The 17,349-nt window shown below is 42.9% G+C and overlaps 1 protein-coding gene across 1 annotated transcript in view; it reads left to right on the top strand.

Annotated features, from left to right (window-relative positions):
• GALNT9 (polypeptide N-acetylgalactosaminyltransferase 9) overlaps positions 1-17,349 on the top strand; it is a 1,283,051-nt gene that overhangs the window by 1,054,141 nt on the left and 211,561 nt on the right. Inside the window, exon 9 of the mRNA XM_069619988.1 lies at positions 4,769-4,864. Coding sequence (XP_069476089.1) covers positions 4,769-4,864 — 96 coding nt within the window. The remainder of the gene's footprint in view (positions 1-4,768; positions 4,865-17,349) is intronic.

Here is a 17,349-nt window from a genome sequence, read left to right as displayed (position 1 = left end):
TTTCCCGTCGTACTATGGCTGCATACAATTCTATTGGGATGGTCTGCCCCCCCTCTTCGTCCAAGGGTATCTGGTCTGAACAAGAATTTTTTAGGTATTCTCATTGTCTTCCCCACTAAGCCAGGTAGCCATGTTAACAGAATGCTCACCCCATAAAGAAAACCTCTGACTCTATTGGAATGCCTCCCAGAGCCATTTGCCCTGTAAATGTCTGTATAAATTCCTCCACATTCATGTAGTGTATTCCAGGAGTCGAACACACTATCCTTTTGTCAGTAAAACAAATTGGCATGTTGAGTTGTGTCATCAAATCTCTTCCCAAAATAATAACTGATGTCTGCAGTATTGGTGTTTCACCTACGCCTGCTGGACACTTCCTACACACTCATTAGAAGGTACCGTTCATCCAGACACCAGACACTGGTCTGCCGGGTACCTGAGCTGTGCGTCCTCTGCTCTTACGAAAAAGATTAAAGCACTTCAAAGTAATACCAATCACAGCTGTGCACTATAGAGAGCACATCTGATATTGACATAACCATTTGTTGTACAATATATATGGGTAAAACTATCATCTGTACAATATATATGTAGAGCCATGGGTATGTGTAAAACAAAACCAGACCCACACACATAGCTCTTAATGGCTGTGGGTATTTTTATTGGCTGGAGGGGTGATATTGAAGCGATATGACCGGAGGTGGCGGGCCGATCCTGTTGGTAACGTATACGCCACCACAGCAATCAGGTAAGTAGGAATGGGGAGGGTGAACAAAAAAGCAGGTTCGGTGGGGGAAGCTGGCGGACAGTAGTACTGGCCATCAGTTGGCTTCAAAAGCAGGTTAACACTAGGAAGGTCAGCCCACGTTCCTTGCCTCCCGATTTGCTGTCTCTCCCACCGAAGGTGCTAATGAGGTTTGCCTAGTCTCTTATCATTGATGGGCCCTGTTTATCTTAAATTACTGTAGATGATTTCACAGAAGGATTCTCCCCATTGTTAAACTCAGGGCAGGGATGTCTCTGTCGGTGAAGTTACTGCTTTTTTTACTGGAGATGGTGTGTGGCTCCACTCAACACCACTACCATACTTCACTACCTCTCCATCCTTCGCAGTGTGATGATAACCTGATCCCATGTGTGTCCTTGCCGGACCCCACTTTCAATTCAGTGTAAAATGAGCTGTAGAATAAAGATCAGCCAGAAATAGGCTCTGAGCCAGTTTCTTACGCTCTGGCCCATTTCATGGGATTTCATGAACAGAAGTGAGGAAAAAAGAGCAAAGTCTGTGCGGCATCGAACCCCTGCGCAAAGCATGAAACCAACCAGGATGTCCACCCACATCTAATACTGGTTCGGATGGCTAGGCTTTTTACATCTGAGAAAAGCAGAACACAAAGGGATTCATTATAATGCCTGCCACCAGGGGCCAGATTACAGAAGCTTTGCACCTGTGCAAGTGTGCAAAGTTGCACAGTATTGGCACCTGATCAAAGTTTACTCTATTTCTAAAAACATTGGGACATATTAGAAAACCATTGCACCCCGACAGGTACAGTTTGGGTATTAGAAGCACCAGGACACAAATTGCCCTAGTGCAAAAAAGATGAATTTTCACTGCATTGTTGCACCAGGGCAATGTTTGCCCCGATGCTTATGAGATCCCAAACTCCACTTGTCATGGTGTAATGGTTTCTTAATCTGTCCCTGTGTTTTTAGAAATAGGGTAAAGTTCCGCTAATGCGAATACCGTGCAACTTTGCTCTTGCACCAGTGCAGATTCTCTGTAATCTGCATGCACCTGGTAATTACTGCTTGTTTTGTGGAAGTGATCTCAAAAACGCATGGGACCCCAGGACAAATCAGATGGAAATGGCTTATTTGCACGGATGTAGATGATTTTACTGAATCAATGTTTTTGAAAGAGTGAAGTGATCGAATTTGTTTGTTTTTTTTTTATTGCGGGGGGAAGAGCCCTCGCTCCTTCCCCCTACCTTTATTAATATCCTTTACTCCACCCTCACATATATATTATTTTAAAGTTTTTTTGGTTGGTATAAAAAAATTTAAAAACCATTTGGTCATTTCTTCCTCGAAAACATTGGATTCGGTCACTTCTACGGTATCATACCTACACGCTTACCAGATAAGAAGTTAACATTACATAGAGAGCTCAGCAGACCAGTGGTCGAAGTGGACGGGAGCAGTTGGGAACGCTGCTCCTCTAGATTAAAAAAAAAGTTTTACTGTTCTTATACTTTTATTTTAAAAAGAAACTGTTCCAGAATGGCTTCGTTTTAAAATAAAAGTGTAGGAAGAACTTGCACTGCACTGTACATTCCTTTAAACAACAGGTGTGTTTGGGGGTTTAGATTGCTCGTGGAAGGGGCGTGGCAATGGGGTTTGTGGGGAACAGTGACAGGCCAGCAGGGAACATGTTTTGACTATTTCTTTTCGTACACTTCGACCACTGCTGGGGACGTGCAAGTATAAGCACCTGTGCCCTTTCCCTTCGCATTCTTCTATCTGTGTCCTGCCCCGCTCGGTTTCCTTGGCCAACTTTATGCAAAAGACCCCTCTCCCTCTCCACATACTGCGGCCTTCCTGTGCCCCGCTCTGTGTGCGTTACCCTTCCATCCCTACCGTCCTCTATTCGACTCCGTCCGTATTCGTCCCCCGCTGTATTGCCGCAGAATTACCCCTAAATTGCGATTCGGCAATACCCAGACAATCCACAGAGTCACGTGCTCACAATGAGCTCATCGGCGGTAGCAATCGGCGAGTGGCTTTGCTAGACACCAATTGAAGGGTTACGGCTTTTCTACGAAATGCTAACTTTCAGATGAAAGATTTTTTGAATGTGGTACATTGTGAGAAAGCTACTTCAAGGTGCAAGTGCAGGTTGGAAGGGAGAGGGCAGCAGGCATGGAGGGGTGCAGAATACCCTACTTCTCCCCTACATCCCTTCTTTCCCTCAATCTTACCTCTCCCTATGTGCTCCATTCTCTCTTATGCTTCCTCCCCTCCCCCTTGAATTCTCACCTTCTTCCCCCGCCCTGACATCCCTCACTACTGTCCTCTGCTCTATTTCTCTTTTATTGACCTAGGTGAAGTGTTCTACATACTGTTTTTGATGGTTTGTCTCGTGTTCTGTTATTTTTATTTATTTATTTATTTTTATTTTTGCTTCTATTTTTTTGTAATGTATTCTTGTTGTTGTAATGTGAAGCGATTTGGATTAAAGCACTATATAAAGTTAATAAATACAAACATGTAGCCTTCAGAGCCATCGTACAAAGGTCAAAAGTCGAACAGGGCACAGGCCCTTATGTACATAAGCCTATGTAACTTGTCTGGGAATGTATGCTTGGGGTATTTTGTAATGCAAACCAAGAAGAAATGTACTTAACGAGTGGCGCAGGGACCTCACACTACCGCACTACTGTTAAAAGATGCCAGCCCAAATGCTGGCTACTCACACCTTGTACAGTGCTACGCTGCTCTTTAGCTAGGTCCGTGCTTTAAACAATAAAATTAAACCTAAAAATAAAAAAAAAGGTATGCTAGCACTGAATTGAATGCAAACTAATTTTTTAATATTATTTTCAAAGTTATTCACTAGGAAATAAATAGAGAAATCTGAGTTCTTCCAACCTGGCCCTCGCAGGTTCTGTGTGAAAATACCTCATTTTAAAGGTCTCAAGAGAAAAAGACCGATTTACAATGACCAATTTTCCATTGATCATAAAACCAGCATTGTAAAGGTCTTTTTCTCTTGAGAGTTTTAAAATGTTTTTTTTTAAAAAGAAATTTAGTTTTCAATATTCTGAGGGGTTTCTCCCTCCCTCCCCCCGAGTCTCATATTGTTCCTCAACGCCCCATCCACCCACCCCAACCCCTAACCTCTCCCATGGGATTTGTTAGAAATTGGGCGTTTTGCTGCCCAAACTCTCATCTCTCAGTCCCAGCAACCCCACCCCCTACCCACTCCCCACCCTTGCCTCAGACTCCCGAAACCAAAACACATACATACACAAAACACACACACCAACTCACACACACCCGCACACTTACCCGTTCTTCTCGTCCTGCACTTCTGGGTCCCGACGTGCCTGTCATCCCCTGCGTGCAACGTGCGCGGCTGGGGTGTGACAGTTCCATTTAGAAAGACTGCTCTGTGTGGCCTGGAGCAGTCTTTCTAAATTGTTTTTTTTGGGTGAAAAGATTTTTAGAACAATATCTTTTTACCTGGAATGCCCTCGCGGGACGCAGAATGGAACAGCAGGTTCCTCCCAAGATGTTATCTTTGGGAAATTTCAAAATCATTAAGCCCTATTTTTCCTTTCATAAGCAGTACAAACTGTGATAAATAGGTGTGTGTGGTTTCTGGAAGATTGGTTGTGATTTTTGTGTTTATTTATTTTGGATTTGTAGCGCGCACCACAGCCCACAGGCATCGAGGCGCTATAAAGATATTTTTGATTGATGTGGTGGGTGTGGGAGCCAGAGTAGCAGACCTGGAAGATCGGTGGTCTGTCTTCTGATGTCTGTTACCGGACTTGCTTCTTCTGAAACTTACCTTAAGAAGAACCACTTACCTGAATGCTACCTAATCCTTGTGCCTACAATGCAGCGATGTCATTTGTTTTCTTTTTTGCCATGTCAATGTCTCAGCACATGGCCTAATAAGACAAATATTAACCCTTAAAAAGAGGCAGTGAGAAACATGTTTTAGTAACGCTGTTTTTTTTTTGTGTATGTTTGATTGAAGGTTCGCAACAGCAAAGCCAGTGGCTACTGCTTGGACCAGGGTTCGGAAGACGACGACAAGGCCATCCTCTACCCGTGCCACGGGATGTCTTCCCAGGTAATTCCAACATTATTGTCCTCTCGCAAATTGTCGGACACATACGTGAAGAAAGGTTGGCAGGCAAGTAATCACTGGGAGTGGTCCCACCTTTGGCATGGCCTGTCACCCCACCTCTGACAACTGTACACTGTCTAATACCATGAGCCTTAATGTCCCAGACCCACTCTTGCTCCGTAAGTCATACATGTGCCAAGAAGATACACATAACATGGGAAGCAAAGAATGGATTGCTACAGAAGCCTTGCATAAACTTTACCTAAGTAACCCTGACGGTTCAATCTCTCTTTGCTTGATCACTCAGTCAATTACCTGTCATCATTTCTCACTGATGACTCCATCTTCTCCAATGTTTCCTTTGATCACAATCCATGCTCCTTCTGCCTTTTGAAACATTCCCCCTCGCTGTCATTCCCTGGGCCACTAGACACTGGTTTTCCCATTACTGTTTCTACAGCTCTCATAGCTGCCATCCGGTGTTCTCATCTTTCTTCTTACTACTTGCATACAATTACATCAAGAGAATGCTCCCGTCAGAGGCACCCTGATAAGCACAGGCTTTTGGCGCTTGATAAGAAAATAACTAAATAAACAAACAAATAAAGAGTATTTTAAACAAACTGATTTACTAAGCTTAGTTAGAAGTTAATTTAAATTATATATACACATATATATATCCCCTAAATGGCAAAACATGTATAGCCATCGAAGGTAATTAATAACAGATGGAATGAAACGATTCAATTTATTATAGAAAGCTGGTATTATTTTTGCCAAAGTAAAACAGAGTCGAAATAATACACAACCCCATTAAACAAAGGTTGGAGTATTCATTAACGTATACAAAAATCCAATGCATTTTTTAAATTTTATTTTTAATTAAAGTAACTGATACTTTTTAATTGAACAAATTGGGTTGCATGGTGTATGAATAATGATTGACACACTTATTCTATGCACCGGATATGGAGGGAAATCCACAGGAAGTAATGTCCAAGAGTGTGTTATGTGTTTACAGTCATGTACCATCGATTATAAGCCAAATAGTCATAGAAGTGTTGTTTAAGTCCATGACCGGCATTTTTACTGCACCACAAAACTACAAGTTTGCCGGTGGGGGACACTTATCCGGCACCTAACAGCAAAAAACTGCCGGTTTTACCATCACTGGTAATACTGGGGCTGGTGATACCGGCAATCCCCTCCATGCAGTCCCATGGGACTCCATGAAATGGGGTTTGTTTTCCTGCCCTTTCTGCCACCTATAACATCCCATAAATTCCTGGCTATCAGGCTGCGGAAACGGTAGGTCGGTTTGATGGCATCCCGCTGGAATTACCGGCGGGATACCGAGAAACCTATAATGAGGCCTATATTTTTCTTGCTTATGTTTTTCATGTCTATGAGGATCAGTGTGCCTGGGGTATGCATAAAGCCACTGCTGACCTGACCTGACCCGGATCCATTAATGGCTGTGTAAATGTCCTTCACTTGCCGCAATCTTTGGAGTTCCGGGAGCTACTAGGACTAGCATAGAGGCAGACATTGGACCGATCTGTAATTGGGGAGGGGTCATGCTGCAAGAAAGATATAATTTAGGATCTTCAGGTCATGGTCTGGAATTTTTTGGAGTTAACATCAAAGTTGATGTAAAAGAGCAATTCAGTGAGTAAAGAGGGGGTAGGGTTAGGTGTTGAGCTTCCCAGATAGCTACAAATGTCACGAACGGGGAGGATTTACTGTGTCTGAGACTCATTGTGGCCCCCGTTTAGTTATCATTATTGAAACCCTGCACGTTGTCACATCATGACATCCAAACGCGATGACATCATATGTGCGCTGGTACGATACGTGCCTCCACCCTGTCATGGTGAAAATGCCTGATGTTGGTGTGCCTAAATATTGAGACGATATATGGTGAGATATTAACATTCAGGGGTTACCCCACATTAAGGTGATATTCCCTCCTACCAAGTGAGGATATATTCTATATGTTTAAACCAAAGGAAGGAACAGAAACAATCCTCTATATCAAACAATTAATGTACCCTCAGATAGCGGCATCAACAAACAGCCATTTAGAAAATATAAGCTGTATTCTGTACACTCAATAAAAAACAATGTTATCAAAAAATATCCTTTTTAATTCATTTTTCTCTTTTCAGCACAAGTAATACAAACATTAAAAAACATATACACATCACATAGTAATATACACGATAAAATTATTCCACCTCACAAAAACAAAGTCACCAGATACTTGATCACAATAACACCAATGGCAACTTAATTAATCTTATTCCCCATTGTGTTGAACAAGCCCTACTTATATACGTTTCTGTCCTATATGGTGCAGGTAACTGGACATTCTTCAGGGGCAGAAGTTAGTCTTGTGCTTCAGGCAGATCTTTCTCATTCCTCAACAACATATTCCTATATCTAAGGGTATAAAAAAGAACATACACATTACTACATGGGTATTATAGGTCTACTTAATCGACCTAGCCAATCCCTAATCACCAGTAGGCTGGACAAGTATACAATAAATAATATACCTGAGCCAGTAGTCAGAAGAAGTAAATGTCTTCAAACTGGATAGCAAAACCAATTTTTGCTCTTCACTTATCAGCAGATAGAAGGGTTCACTCAAAGCATCAGATACCTAAAACCAATTCCAAACAGACTAACTTTGGTCAATGAAAGATTATAGTATAGCAACCTCCTCTAGAAGGGTTTCCCCTCGCCACAAGGACACAAACCCCAGAACGAACTCACCCTGAGGTGTAAAAAACAATTCTTTCCCTCTACACGACTCATTAACAAAGAGGTCTTCAAATGTAAGCCGCTAAGACTCTGGATTCACCATCTGATTCCTAAAAGAGATGAAACCACACAGGGTCTCAAAAAATTCCACTCCTCTGTAAGTTTTTAGGTCTTCCCATAAAGAAAACACAAACTCAGACCCTTACCCTTTTAATGCTGTTGTTCACACTCCACACCAGAAACAGCAACACCAATAGAAACTGGTCTGGAGAACAAGATAGAGGTCTCCTCCTCCTCTCATTAGGTGGTTCAAGACGGGAGTATCTCACATCTAGCCCTACAAATAAATACAAGGCACAGATGTGACCGCTAAAGCAACATTAACTTGTGCCCATCTATCTTACATTTAAGAACGGACATTAATACCCTAATACTAGCTCGCACCCTATCACTTACCTAGTGTAGGACTGGTACTGCATTAGAACGGAAAAGGGGTCAGCAGGCACGTCAAGGATGAAACTAAATAAATACCTGCCATGGTTTTGAAACGCTCACAAAGCCCCCAATGTCACGTCATTACGCAACGTGATGACGTAGCCACGCTACGTGATGACGTCATTACGTCAAACGTTGCGCGATGTAATAACGCGTCAACAACGAGCCGTAACTAGGCGACCACACACGTCGTCTAGCAACGGAAAGAATGCTTTATTGTTGCATGGCAACCAAACATAATACAAACGAGGTAGGGAAAACAAATGGGTGAGTATCAAAGTGAGGAAAGAAAACATGACCTCAACATGGAGAACTCTATACTTAGTGGTGCCATATATCCCCTCTACAGTGCTTCGTGCCACCATGAGACTTCTGCCTGAAGTCCAAAACGTGGCCACTGACCCCTGGAGTCCAAAACGTGGTCACTGACCCCTGTTCATATCAAGAGAATGCAAATAGATCACAATAGTGCCTACAAACTGGCTCTCCCTCAAATGTGATAAAATTGTGATGTCCATAAAACATATTCACCACCATACCCCATGGGTCTAGATATACATATGCAACTCTTATATCAGATCTACTCCAATGTAATACAATATTGCATATAATGTCCCAAGATAATCTACAAGGACACATACAAGCTGATTTCTCCATCAGTTGGTAATAACAGCAATTGCAAGACTTCATTAACCATTGAGCACAGAGCCCAAAAGGTGGCCCAATTATCTCATATTATGGCACTCAATATTTTATTCAGCCATGTCACATGGCTGTTAGTTAGGAAGATAAGCTTTTGCTCCAAATTAATCAATTTCCTATTGATTTCATCTTGAGACCTCCCTTTAACCTTTTTCAAGATACACCATTCAAAGTCCCTAAAAGAGTGTCCTTTCTCTTCAAAATGTTTTACTAGGGGTGCCTTCTCAATATGGCTTTTCAAACAGCTCTTGTGTTCGATCATGCCAGTCTTGCACTTCCTGTTGGTCTTGCCTATATACAACAAATCACATGGACATTTAATCATGTAAATTACATTTTCTGTTTTGCAGTTCATATGTTCTTTTAATATCCATTCTGTATTCAGACCAAAGTTAACAGAAGTCAATTTACGTGTTAATGGGCACATGACACATTCTCCACAAGGATGATATCCCACTACACGGGGCAACCGCCACAATGTACTTTGAGCAACCTCAGAACTAACAGTCTTGTATACATCATTCTTCATGACAAGATTACGGATATTGGTACTTTTTTTAAAAGCTACCACAGGCAGTGGACCGTTCATGACCTTTTTCTAGTTCCTACAGATAATGTTCTTAAATTTGTAGGACATATTACTAAAAGTATTTACAAAGACCAATGGGGTGTCCTGGTTGTCTTTATTTTTCTTTTCAAAAAGGGCTTATCAGATGATATATGGCGAACCATTTATGAGCGACAAATACTGGAAATCATTTTTTAAAACCTTAGTAAAAGAATTAGAAATAAAAACCCTTAGTCCATATGCTAAAGTAATTTGGGATTCAAGTTAATTGTTGCTGAATAGTCCTAATACAGAGATTTCTTCTTTTATTGAAGTTATTGGAATTTGAGCCAGGCAACACATTATCTTGTGCACTCCACTAAAATGCCTAAATGTTTGTGCTGCATGTCAGCCACTGGGGTTCCCTGCTAGAGATCCCCCCCAGAAAACTAGAGTATTGCTTCGAATGTAGATGCTTCATGCGCGATAAACTCATCCAAATGTTATGATCAATTGTATCACTTGTATTAACAAAGGAAAAAAACAAGGAACAACTTTAGTTATCAGATCATCCAAAACATATATGTTGAATGTTTTGTTAACTTAAAGTTCTTGGTATGTTCTTGTCGTATGTTCCTGTGTTGTGAATATATATACTTTTCCAAACGGCTTTGCTTTTCACCAATTTAGTTGTTATGAATGTATCCAATACGTTCATAACAGGAGGTTACTTTTCCGTAACTCATTCTTAATGATATTGTATAACCACATAATATAAATTGTAATTCATTGCTATTCCAAATGAGCCTCTCCTTTAATGTACCAGTTGATGCTTTCTCTATATATCATTATGAGATGTATATTTTATTATCACAATAGGGTGTGTGCGTGTGTCTGTGTGTGTGTCAGTAGTATACATATGCATGGGTCTCGGTGTGCTGTGTTCAAGGTAGAATGTCCAGGGGCACCTGCTTCCTGAAGGTTAGAGTAGATCCCAAGGGAAGCAGCTGGAGTAAGAGGTTCATGGATGAGTGATGCTCTGCGGACCATTTAACCACATACTTTATGCTGATTTGAATCCAGTAGACATCAAAGCAAGTGCACCGTCCAAGTCTTACAGGCCCCCAAAGAGCAGCTTGAGCCCCTCCTTGTGGGAAACTTAACTGATCACCAGTGGCCCTGATGGTGTGCTCATGGAGGAAGTGCTGAAGAAGTAGCAGCCTGTGTCTTCTGAGCTGGAGTACAGATAAGCAGCAGCCACAGAGACTTGCTTGCAAGTGCAGGGGAAAGGTCAGTGCCCAGTTTTGTTGGGGAGCAAGTGAGAGGCTCCAGAACAGTGCACCTGACTGCTGTTGGAGCACTGCAGAAAGTCACTTTGGTAGGAAGTTAGGAGCACCACAATACCAAGGATGTGCCTTCCCTGAGGCAGACGAGGCTCGGTGTGGGACTGGAGCAGAGGAAGATTTGGATCAGACATCTCAGAAGTCCAATTTGCCATATTTGGGTCAAGCATTGCAAGACTTGCATTGGAAGTCTCAGAAGTCCAGATGACATCTTTCAGTTAGGCGTTATGACTTTTCTGTTAATGGAAGAGTACCGGTGTGTATTTTAGGCTGGAAACCTCTATGTTTGAGAAGAGGAACCACATAGGAGAATGTGTAACGAGTCTGGGCACCATCAAGGAATGAGATAACCGGCAACAAGTAGGAATTTTCTTTTTTTGATTCCTTTGACTGCCCAAAAGAACAATGAGTAGATTGCTTCCTTATTTCCTTCCCAACCCTGTTGAGCCTTCCCTTAAATGGGAGACATGGACAGAGGACTTCCAGGACTATGTGCTGGCGATTCATGGTCCATCTTTCAGCATAGACAGTAAGTGGATGCTATTTATGCACTGTTTAGGAGTTGAGGGGCAAAGAATACCCAACAGCCTGCACTAGCAAGTGCTGTAGGTGAAGGACAAGAATTAGAAGGAGAGGAGTCAATAAAATCTTCAAAGGATGGATCTACATTTTGAGAAGAAGTGCAGCCCAATTTCAGAGAGGTACTACTTTGCTATACGAGAGTAACCAGAAGGAGTAACGAAAGAGGATTTCTACACAGGACTACAGGAGCTTGCCTACTAAAGTAATGTTGGTGACTCCGAGGGACATTATTTCACCAACATTCCTGGGGTAGCGGAAGTGACATCAAACAACCCTTGACCTCTGATGACATCACAGGAAAGGATTTCATTTGACCCCATCCCAAAGTGATATCACGGGAAGCGATGGAACATGACCTTTTACCCCTTGTCAAAACAGGAAGTGGCATCACATAGCATTGTTCCTAATTCCCCTATGAAAGAAATTATTACGATGTCATTATAATGTGATATACATTTGACACGAGAATGTATCACCATATGTAGCATTAATATCAGTGTGTATAGGCCCATAATACCAAATGACTGTGAATGCAAGCAGGCGTCCTAGGCTAAATGATAATGATGTGTTATTATATAGCACTTACACTTAAGCGTAAGTGCTATATAAAATATATTGTAGGTAAAATATACCTGCAATATCACACAGCCTGTGTTGGTACTCATGTATAGACCTCAGACAGATGAATAGCTGAGTTGAGGTGTTTAAGAACAAACTAAATCAGTGACTCACCCCCTAAAGTGTGTCTGAAATAAAACTTTAACGAGTTGAGCAATTATTCTATAGAATTCCAGAAAGACAAATGATTTGTTATTCCTATTCTTTCTTATTTAGTTTCACTTCTGAAAGTGTTACACCTGTGGATCTCCCTGTTTTAAGTGGCCTGAACAAGAAATCCAGCCACTCCAGAAACAAAGAGCCACATGACACTGGCCACAGCCCAGAAGCTTACATATAACAAAATAAAAAAAAATAAAACATATTTTGTTTGCATTCTTTTTGTAGGGGTAGGAGGGGAGGCCCGAGGGGTCGCAACCGCAACCCCTGGCAACCCCCAAATGATGTCCCTGGTGACTCTTACAATTAACATATCAGAGGTCAATTCATGTTGATGGTTCGAAAGCACAAAATAAGGGATGAACTATGGAGTAAGGGAGATACCAGTTTGGAGAAATTGTAGGATGTTGCCAAAGGGATCAAACCCATGGTGTGATGTGGCAAAGAACTGGAGATTAAAGATGTTAAGGGGAAGAGAAATTTATGTGCAGCAATCAAAGGGGAAGTAAGGTGAGAGAGTAGCAGCAAGTTGCAAGCGCTATGCCAACCAAACCAGGGATGAGGGAAAAGACAATAAATGGGGCAGAAAAAGGGTAGTGAAGGGTAGAGATAGGGAAGTGAAGAGATGTTTTAGATGTGGAATCAGTTTACGTATGGATCTCGGAGTTATAAATGTCTGAATGCTGCGTTTTGAAATATGGACATAGAGGTCTGTGACAAATCAACTTCGGGGGCAACAGGGGTCCAGGGATGAATATCAGTTTCTAAACCATCAATCAGCGCCACACCTCTAGTACACCAGAAAGGATTCGAAACAGATTGGAACACAAGTCAATTATAAAAGTCCTTGTCCAGTTTTGGTAACGTGGACAGAATGTGGACAGAACAGCAGGCTTGTCTCCGCAAGGTCGTGCATCGTTAGTTAGTTGCAACAAGTGTCCAATCAAGGTTGTATAAAAATATCTACTTTATTATTACTAGAACAGAGAGTTTTAGCACAGTACAAAATACAACCCACCCTGTAAAGGAACACAGAGGACAGACAGTTTCATGAAGGAAAGGGATGCACTCTGGATACTGACAGGAGGATAGTTGGTGAAGCAATCAGTCTTACTGTTCAAGGTTATTTGGTGGACAGAACCACAATGTACCTGGTGCTTGAGATGTTCTTGATGCGTGACAGCGTAAAGTTGGCTCCAGGATGCTTTGCAGCTCCTGCAACAGACTTCAAGATGGGAGACAGTTGTGGGTAACAGACATCAGGCAGTTTGGCAAGCAAGGCTGGTGGAACGGCTGCAGGCTGGCCTACACGGTGGCTCTGGGTCAAGAATCGGTATCTCTGTGCTGGTTGGCGGATCTGGAATTCTGATTGAGGTGCCCGGGTGGCTTTAGTGACTGCAGAGTGACAGTAGTCAGTGGTGCCGCCGGTCACGTTTCGAGGGCTAGACTGCCTTGAAAATGTCCTTAATAGATGGATGCTGGTTGATGCTAGTGTGAAACTCCTCCTAGCTTCTTTGCAGGGCTTGTGGTGTCCTTTCAAGGTGGATGGCCCAAAGCTGAGGAGATTGTTTGCAGGCGACGGCCTTGTCCTTTGTCCAGAGACTCTCTGGCACTTGCCACCTAGGATGTTTGCTGGCAGAACCTAACAGGGCACTCTGTGTGCTGGTTGGGTACCGGTTCTGGAGCTGCTGGAATGGTCCTCTATCTCCCTCTGTTTCCAGGGAGATGTTTAGGGGAGGGATCTTGCTTCTCCCTTGGAATACCTGGCCTTCTTTCACTGGCAGAAGCTGTAAGGTAGACTGTACCTTCAGCCAGGGTCAAATGCTGAGTTATTTCCTGCCTCTAGTGAAGTCCTCAGATGATCTGCCAAGTGAGGGGCTCACGCCTCTTTTAAAGCCAAATCGGCTCCAGTGATTGGTGCAGGCTAAGCCTACCTTAGGCAACCAATCCGGGGTCCCCACCAACAATCTTCTGTTATGTGTGAGGTCAGGACTAGAGTGCTTTTCAACAGGGAAGGTAAGAGGTGACAACATGTACTTCTAAATCCCACCCATCTTCCTGTCTGTTGTAGATGAAAGTGTCTCTCTGGTTAACTGAGCCATCTTTGGCTCTTGATGAAAGCACAGGTCTCCCTTGAAGCTTGTGGTGAGAGCAGACTTCTGTCTCCCTCAAATCACATACTTCGTCCCTCTGAAAGGGGTCCGCTCTGCATGGGTTGCCTACGGTAAATAGTGGTCCAAGACATGCCATTCACTGTCCTTCATACAGAGGGGTGGGAACTAGCTTCAAGGGGATACTTGAATATCAAAGAGGTGTTTTGTTTTCCTGCCCATTGTGAAGTTCTGTGACCAGGCCTATTCGCAGACCTGCTTCAATTAACTCTCATCAGTATGCGCCGCCACCAACCAGTACTTAGACAATAGCACAGAGCGGATCCATAGAGCCTTTGATATTTAATTAGGGTGGCCATGGGAGGAGTAGGGTGTTGCCCTTCTCCTCTGGATGTTTTCATGTATCCCTCACTGTCACCTGTTAAATAAATGTGACAGGGAAGACTGCGCTTGTAGGCAGTTTCCCCCAGAGTACACTGGACTATGCGTTTGTTGTTTGTCACGAGCATTAGAAAATGTGTGGAGATTAGCCCCACACATTTTCTGAGGTTGATCTCCCATCATTTAATTTCATTTTCTTTTAAATCAAGAAAGCCCAGGCGACCACACACTCCCTGTACAGATGGTCGAATTCCACACAAGGACATTGTGCTCACTGCTTTGAAAAATACTCTAGTGGTGGGGTTTGGTTTGGATGTACCCATATTGACAGACTCAGGGGTCAGATTAGACCACTGTAAACTGGTAGACCTGGGTAACCCGGTCAAAGGAATTGCTACCAATCTGATGAGGCCTAAAGTCTGGGGGAATACATCTGGTGGCATGCAGATTGACATTGTGGGGGTAGTTCAAGGTAAACTTGAAGTGTAAAGGGCACTCTCTATGTGTAAAAAGTGAATGGTGTCTTCTAGGAAGGGTAGGAGTGAAGTAAGATGTGATCATTCTGGACCTCTGTGTTCCTGGACTTTGTCTGTGATGGAAAGGGACACTCCTGAGAATATAGATGATGAGTTTGAGGATGTGTGTGAGGAGAGGTGTGTGCCTTAAAGGATATCTGCACCAGATCCATCCACAACCATGGGCAATGTCAGTTGCGTTAAAGTTGAGGCATGTTCCCGTATGTCTTCAGCACGATTTGACAGCAGAGCTCCATAAGTTGGATAAACAAGAAGTCATAGAGCAGGTGGAGTCTCGCTGATAGTGGTGACGAGGAAGGCTAATGGGTAGGTCATACTCTGTGTGGACCTTAAGGTATTCAATTGAAAATGTATGTTGGGCAGATTTTCTTTGCCCAACATGGGCAAAATGGTAAGTCTGGTGGGTGGGGCCAAAGTATTCAGCACATTGGGCCTAGCCTCAACCTATCATCCATCAAATTACCCTCCACTTCTAGAGAGTACAAAAGGGTATACCCCGAGAAGTAATGTACCATTTCAGGAGGCTGTCTTCAGCAGCTGCAACTTTCCAAAGGGTCATGCATACATTGTTTAAAGGAGTGGAAGTTGTGTTCTGCTTCCAGATGACATATTGATCACAAGGGGGGGGGGGTGGAGAGAGAGCATGACCAAAGGTTGTGGTGGTTCCTGATGATCATTAGGGAATCTGGTCTAACTTTACAATGGAAACATTGCAGGTCAAGAATGTCATCTATTGCCTATTTGTGACACAGATTTAGTGCAGGTGATAAAAGAGTTAAAGAAAGAACCAGTGTTGGATGTTGTGAACCTATGCAGCCCTACAAATAGGCAAAGGGAGAGGTCCTTTCTGGTATTATTTGAATATCATGCAAAGATTGTGGATCACTTTGCAGATCGGTGCAAGAATATTCAGAATCTATGGAAGAAAGAAGAGGTGTTTCAGTGGACTGAAGCGTGCTAACGGGAATTTGATGACATGAAGGGGGCTATAGCAAGTGCACCTACTTTAGCTAAGTTTGATATGCAATGTGGGTCACGAGGGATACAATTGAGACAGGGTAAGGGGCATTACTGATGCAGAAACAATATGGCATTATTATTATTATCATTATTATTGTTATTATGATTATGATTATTATTATTGGGGTATTTATTGAGCATGGACCTAGCTTCGGGAAGCAAATGAGTGCGTTTCAATCATAGAAGGAAGAATGAGGTTAAGGAGCATAGAACCAAGGGAGTGGGGCATGCACCGGGTTGTGGCTTTTGCCTCAAAAGCCCTAAGAGAGGTGGAGTGTAGTTATCCAGCTTCAGGGAAAGAGTCCTTCATTGTTTTGAGGGCTGTGAATAGTTTTGAGGGTTCTTGTGTGGAAGTAATTTTGTTGAGAACACGGATCACAAGCTGTTGGTGGGGATGTTCATGACCTAAGGATTGGCAAGGGTGTCACAGCGAATTATGAATTGGGCACCTTCCTTGCAGGGGCATCATTTCACCATCGAGCACATACTGGGAAGGGAAAATGTGGTGGCAGATTTTTTGTCTCGTGCAGAGAGAGCTGATCTGGAGGTTGACCGTGTATAGGAGTGGGAAAGAGAGGAGGAACATGTTTTTTAAAAAATGCGAAGGTGCCCTCAGACTGGAAGAGGGCAGCGCAGAGGAGTGTGGTAATCTAAAGTAAATAATGAGGAGAGGTGAGGCGGGCTGGAAGGAACAAGTTAATGATGAGGTATTGGGGAAGTATCACAAGGTCAGGGAGGAAGTTAGCTTGGACAATGGGTATGTATGCAAGTGTGAGAAGGTGGTACCCCCAACAAGTTTTGGTGTTAGCACACGAGGGACATTTGGATATGACTAAGGGAAGGCTTGGGGAGATTACTGGTGGTCAAAAATAGATTTGCAAGTGAAGGAGAAGGTGAAGAGTGTGTGGTGTGGAGTGAGTCAGACATATTTCTGAGAAATCCCACTCAATTGTTAAAGTATTAGGAATTGCACAGCATGTCATGGGAGTACATCACTCTTGATGCATTAGGAACCCTAGCATGTGTCCGGGAGAGAACAACATATGAGTTGTTATTGCTGGACCTATATCCTAAGTGGGTGGAGGGGAAGGTGGTTTGTGAAGCTAGTTCCACGGTTGTGGTAGACCTTCTGGAAGATATGTTTCAAAGAGGAGGATTTTCAGTGAATATTCTCACAGACAATGGGGTCCAATCAACTTTGCATATTGGTGAGTCATTGTTACAGGGA

Source organism: Ambystoma mexicanum, chromosome 10 (assembly GCF_040938575.1).
Source record: "Ambystoma mexicanum isolate Mex_15411 chromosome 10, UKY_AmexF1_1, whole genome shotgun sequence".
Classification (NCBI taxonomy): Eukaryota; Metazoa; Chordata; class Amphibia; order Caudata; family Ambystomatidae; genus Ambystoma; species Ambystoma mexicanum.
This window is presented reverse-complemented; position numbering and strand designations above follow the sequence as displayed.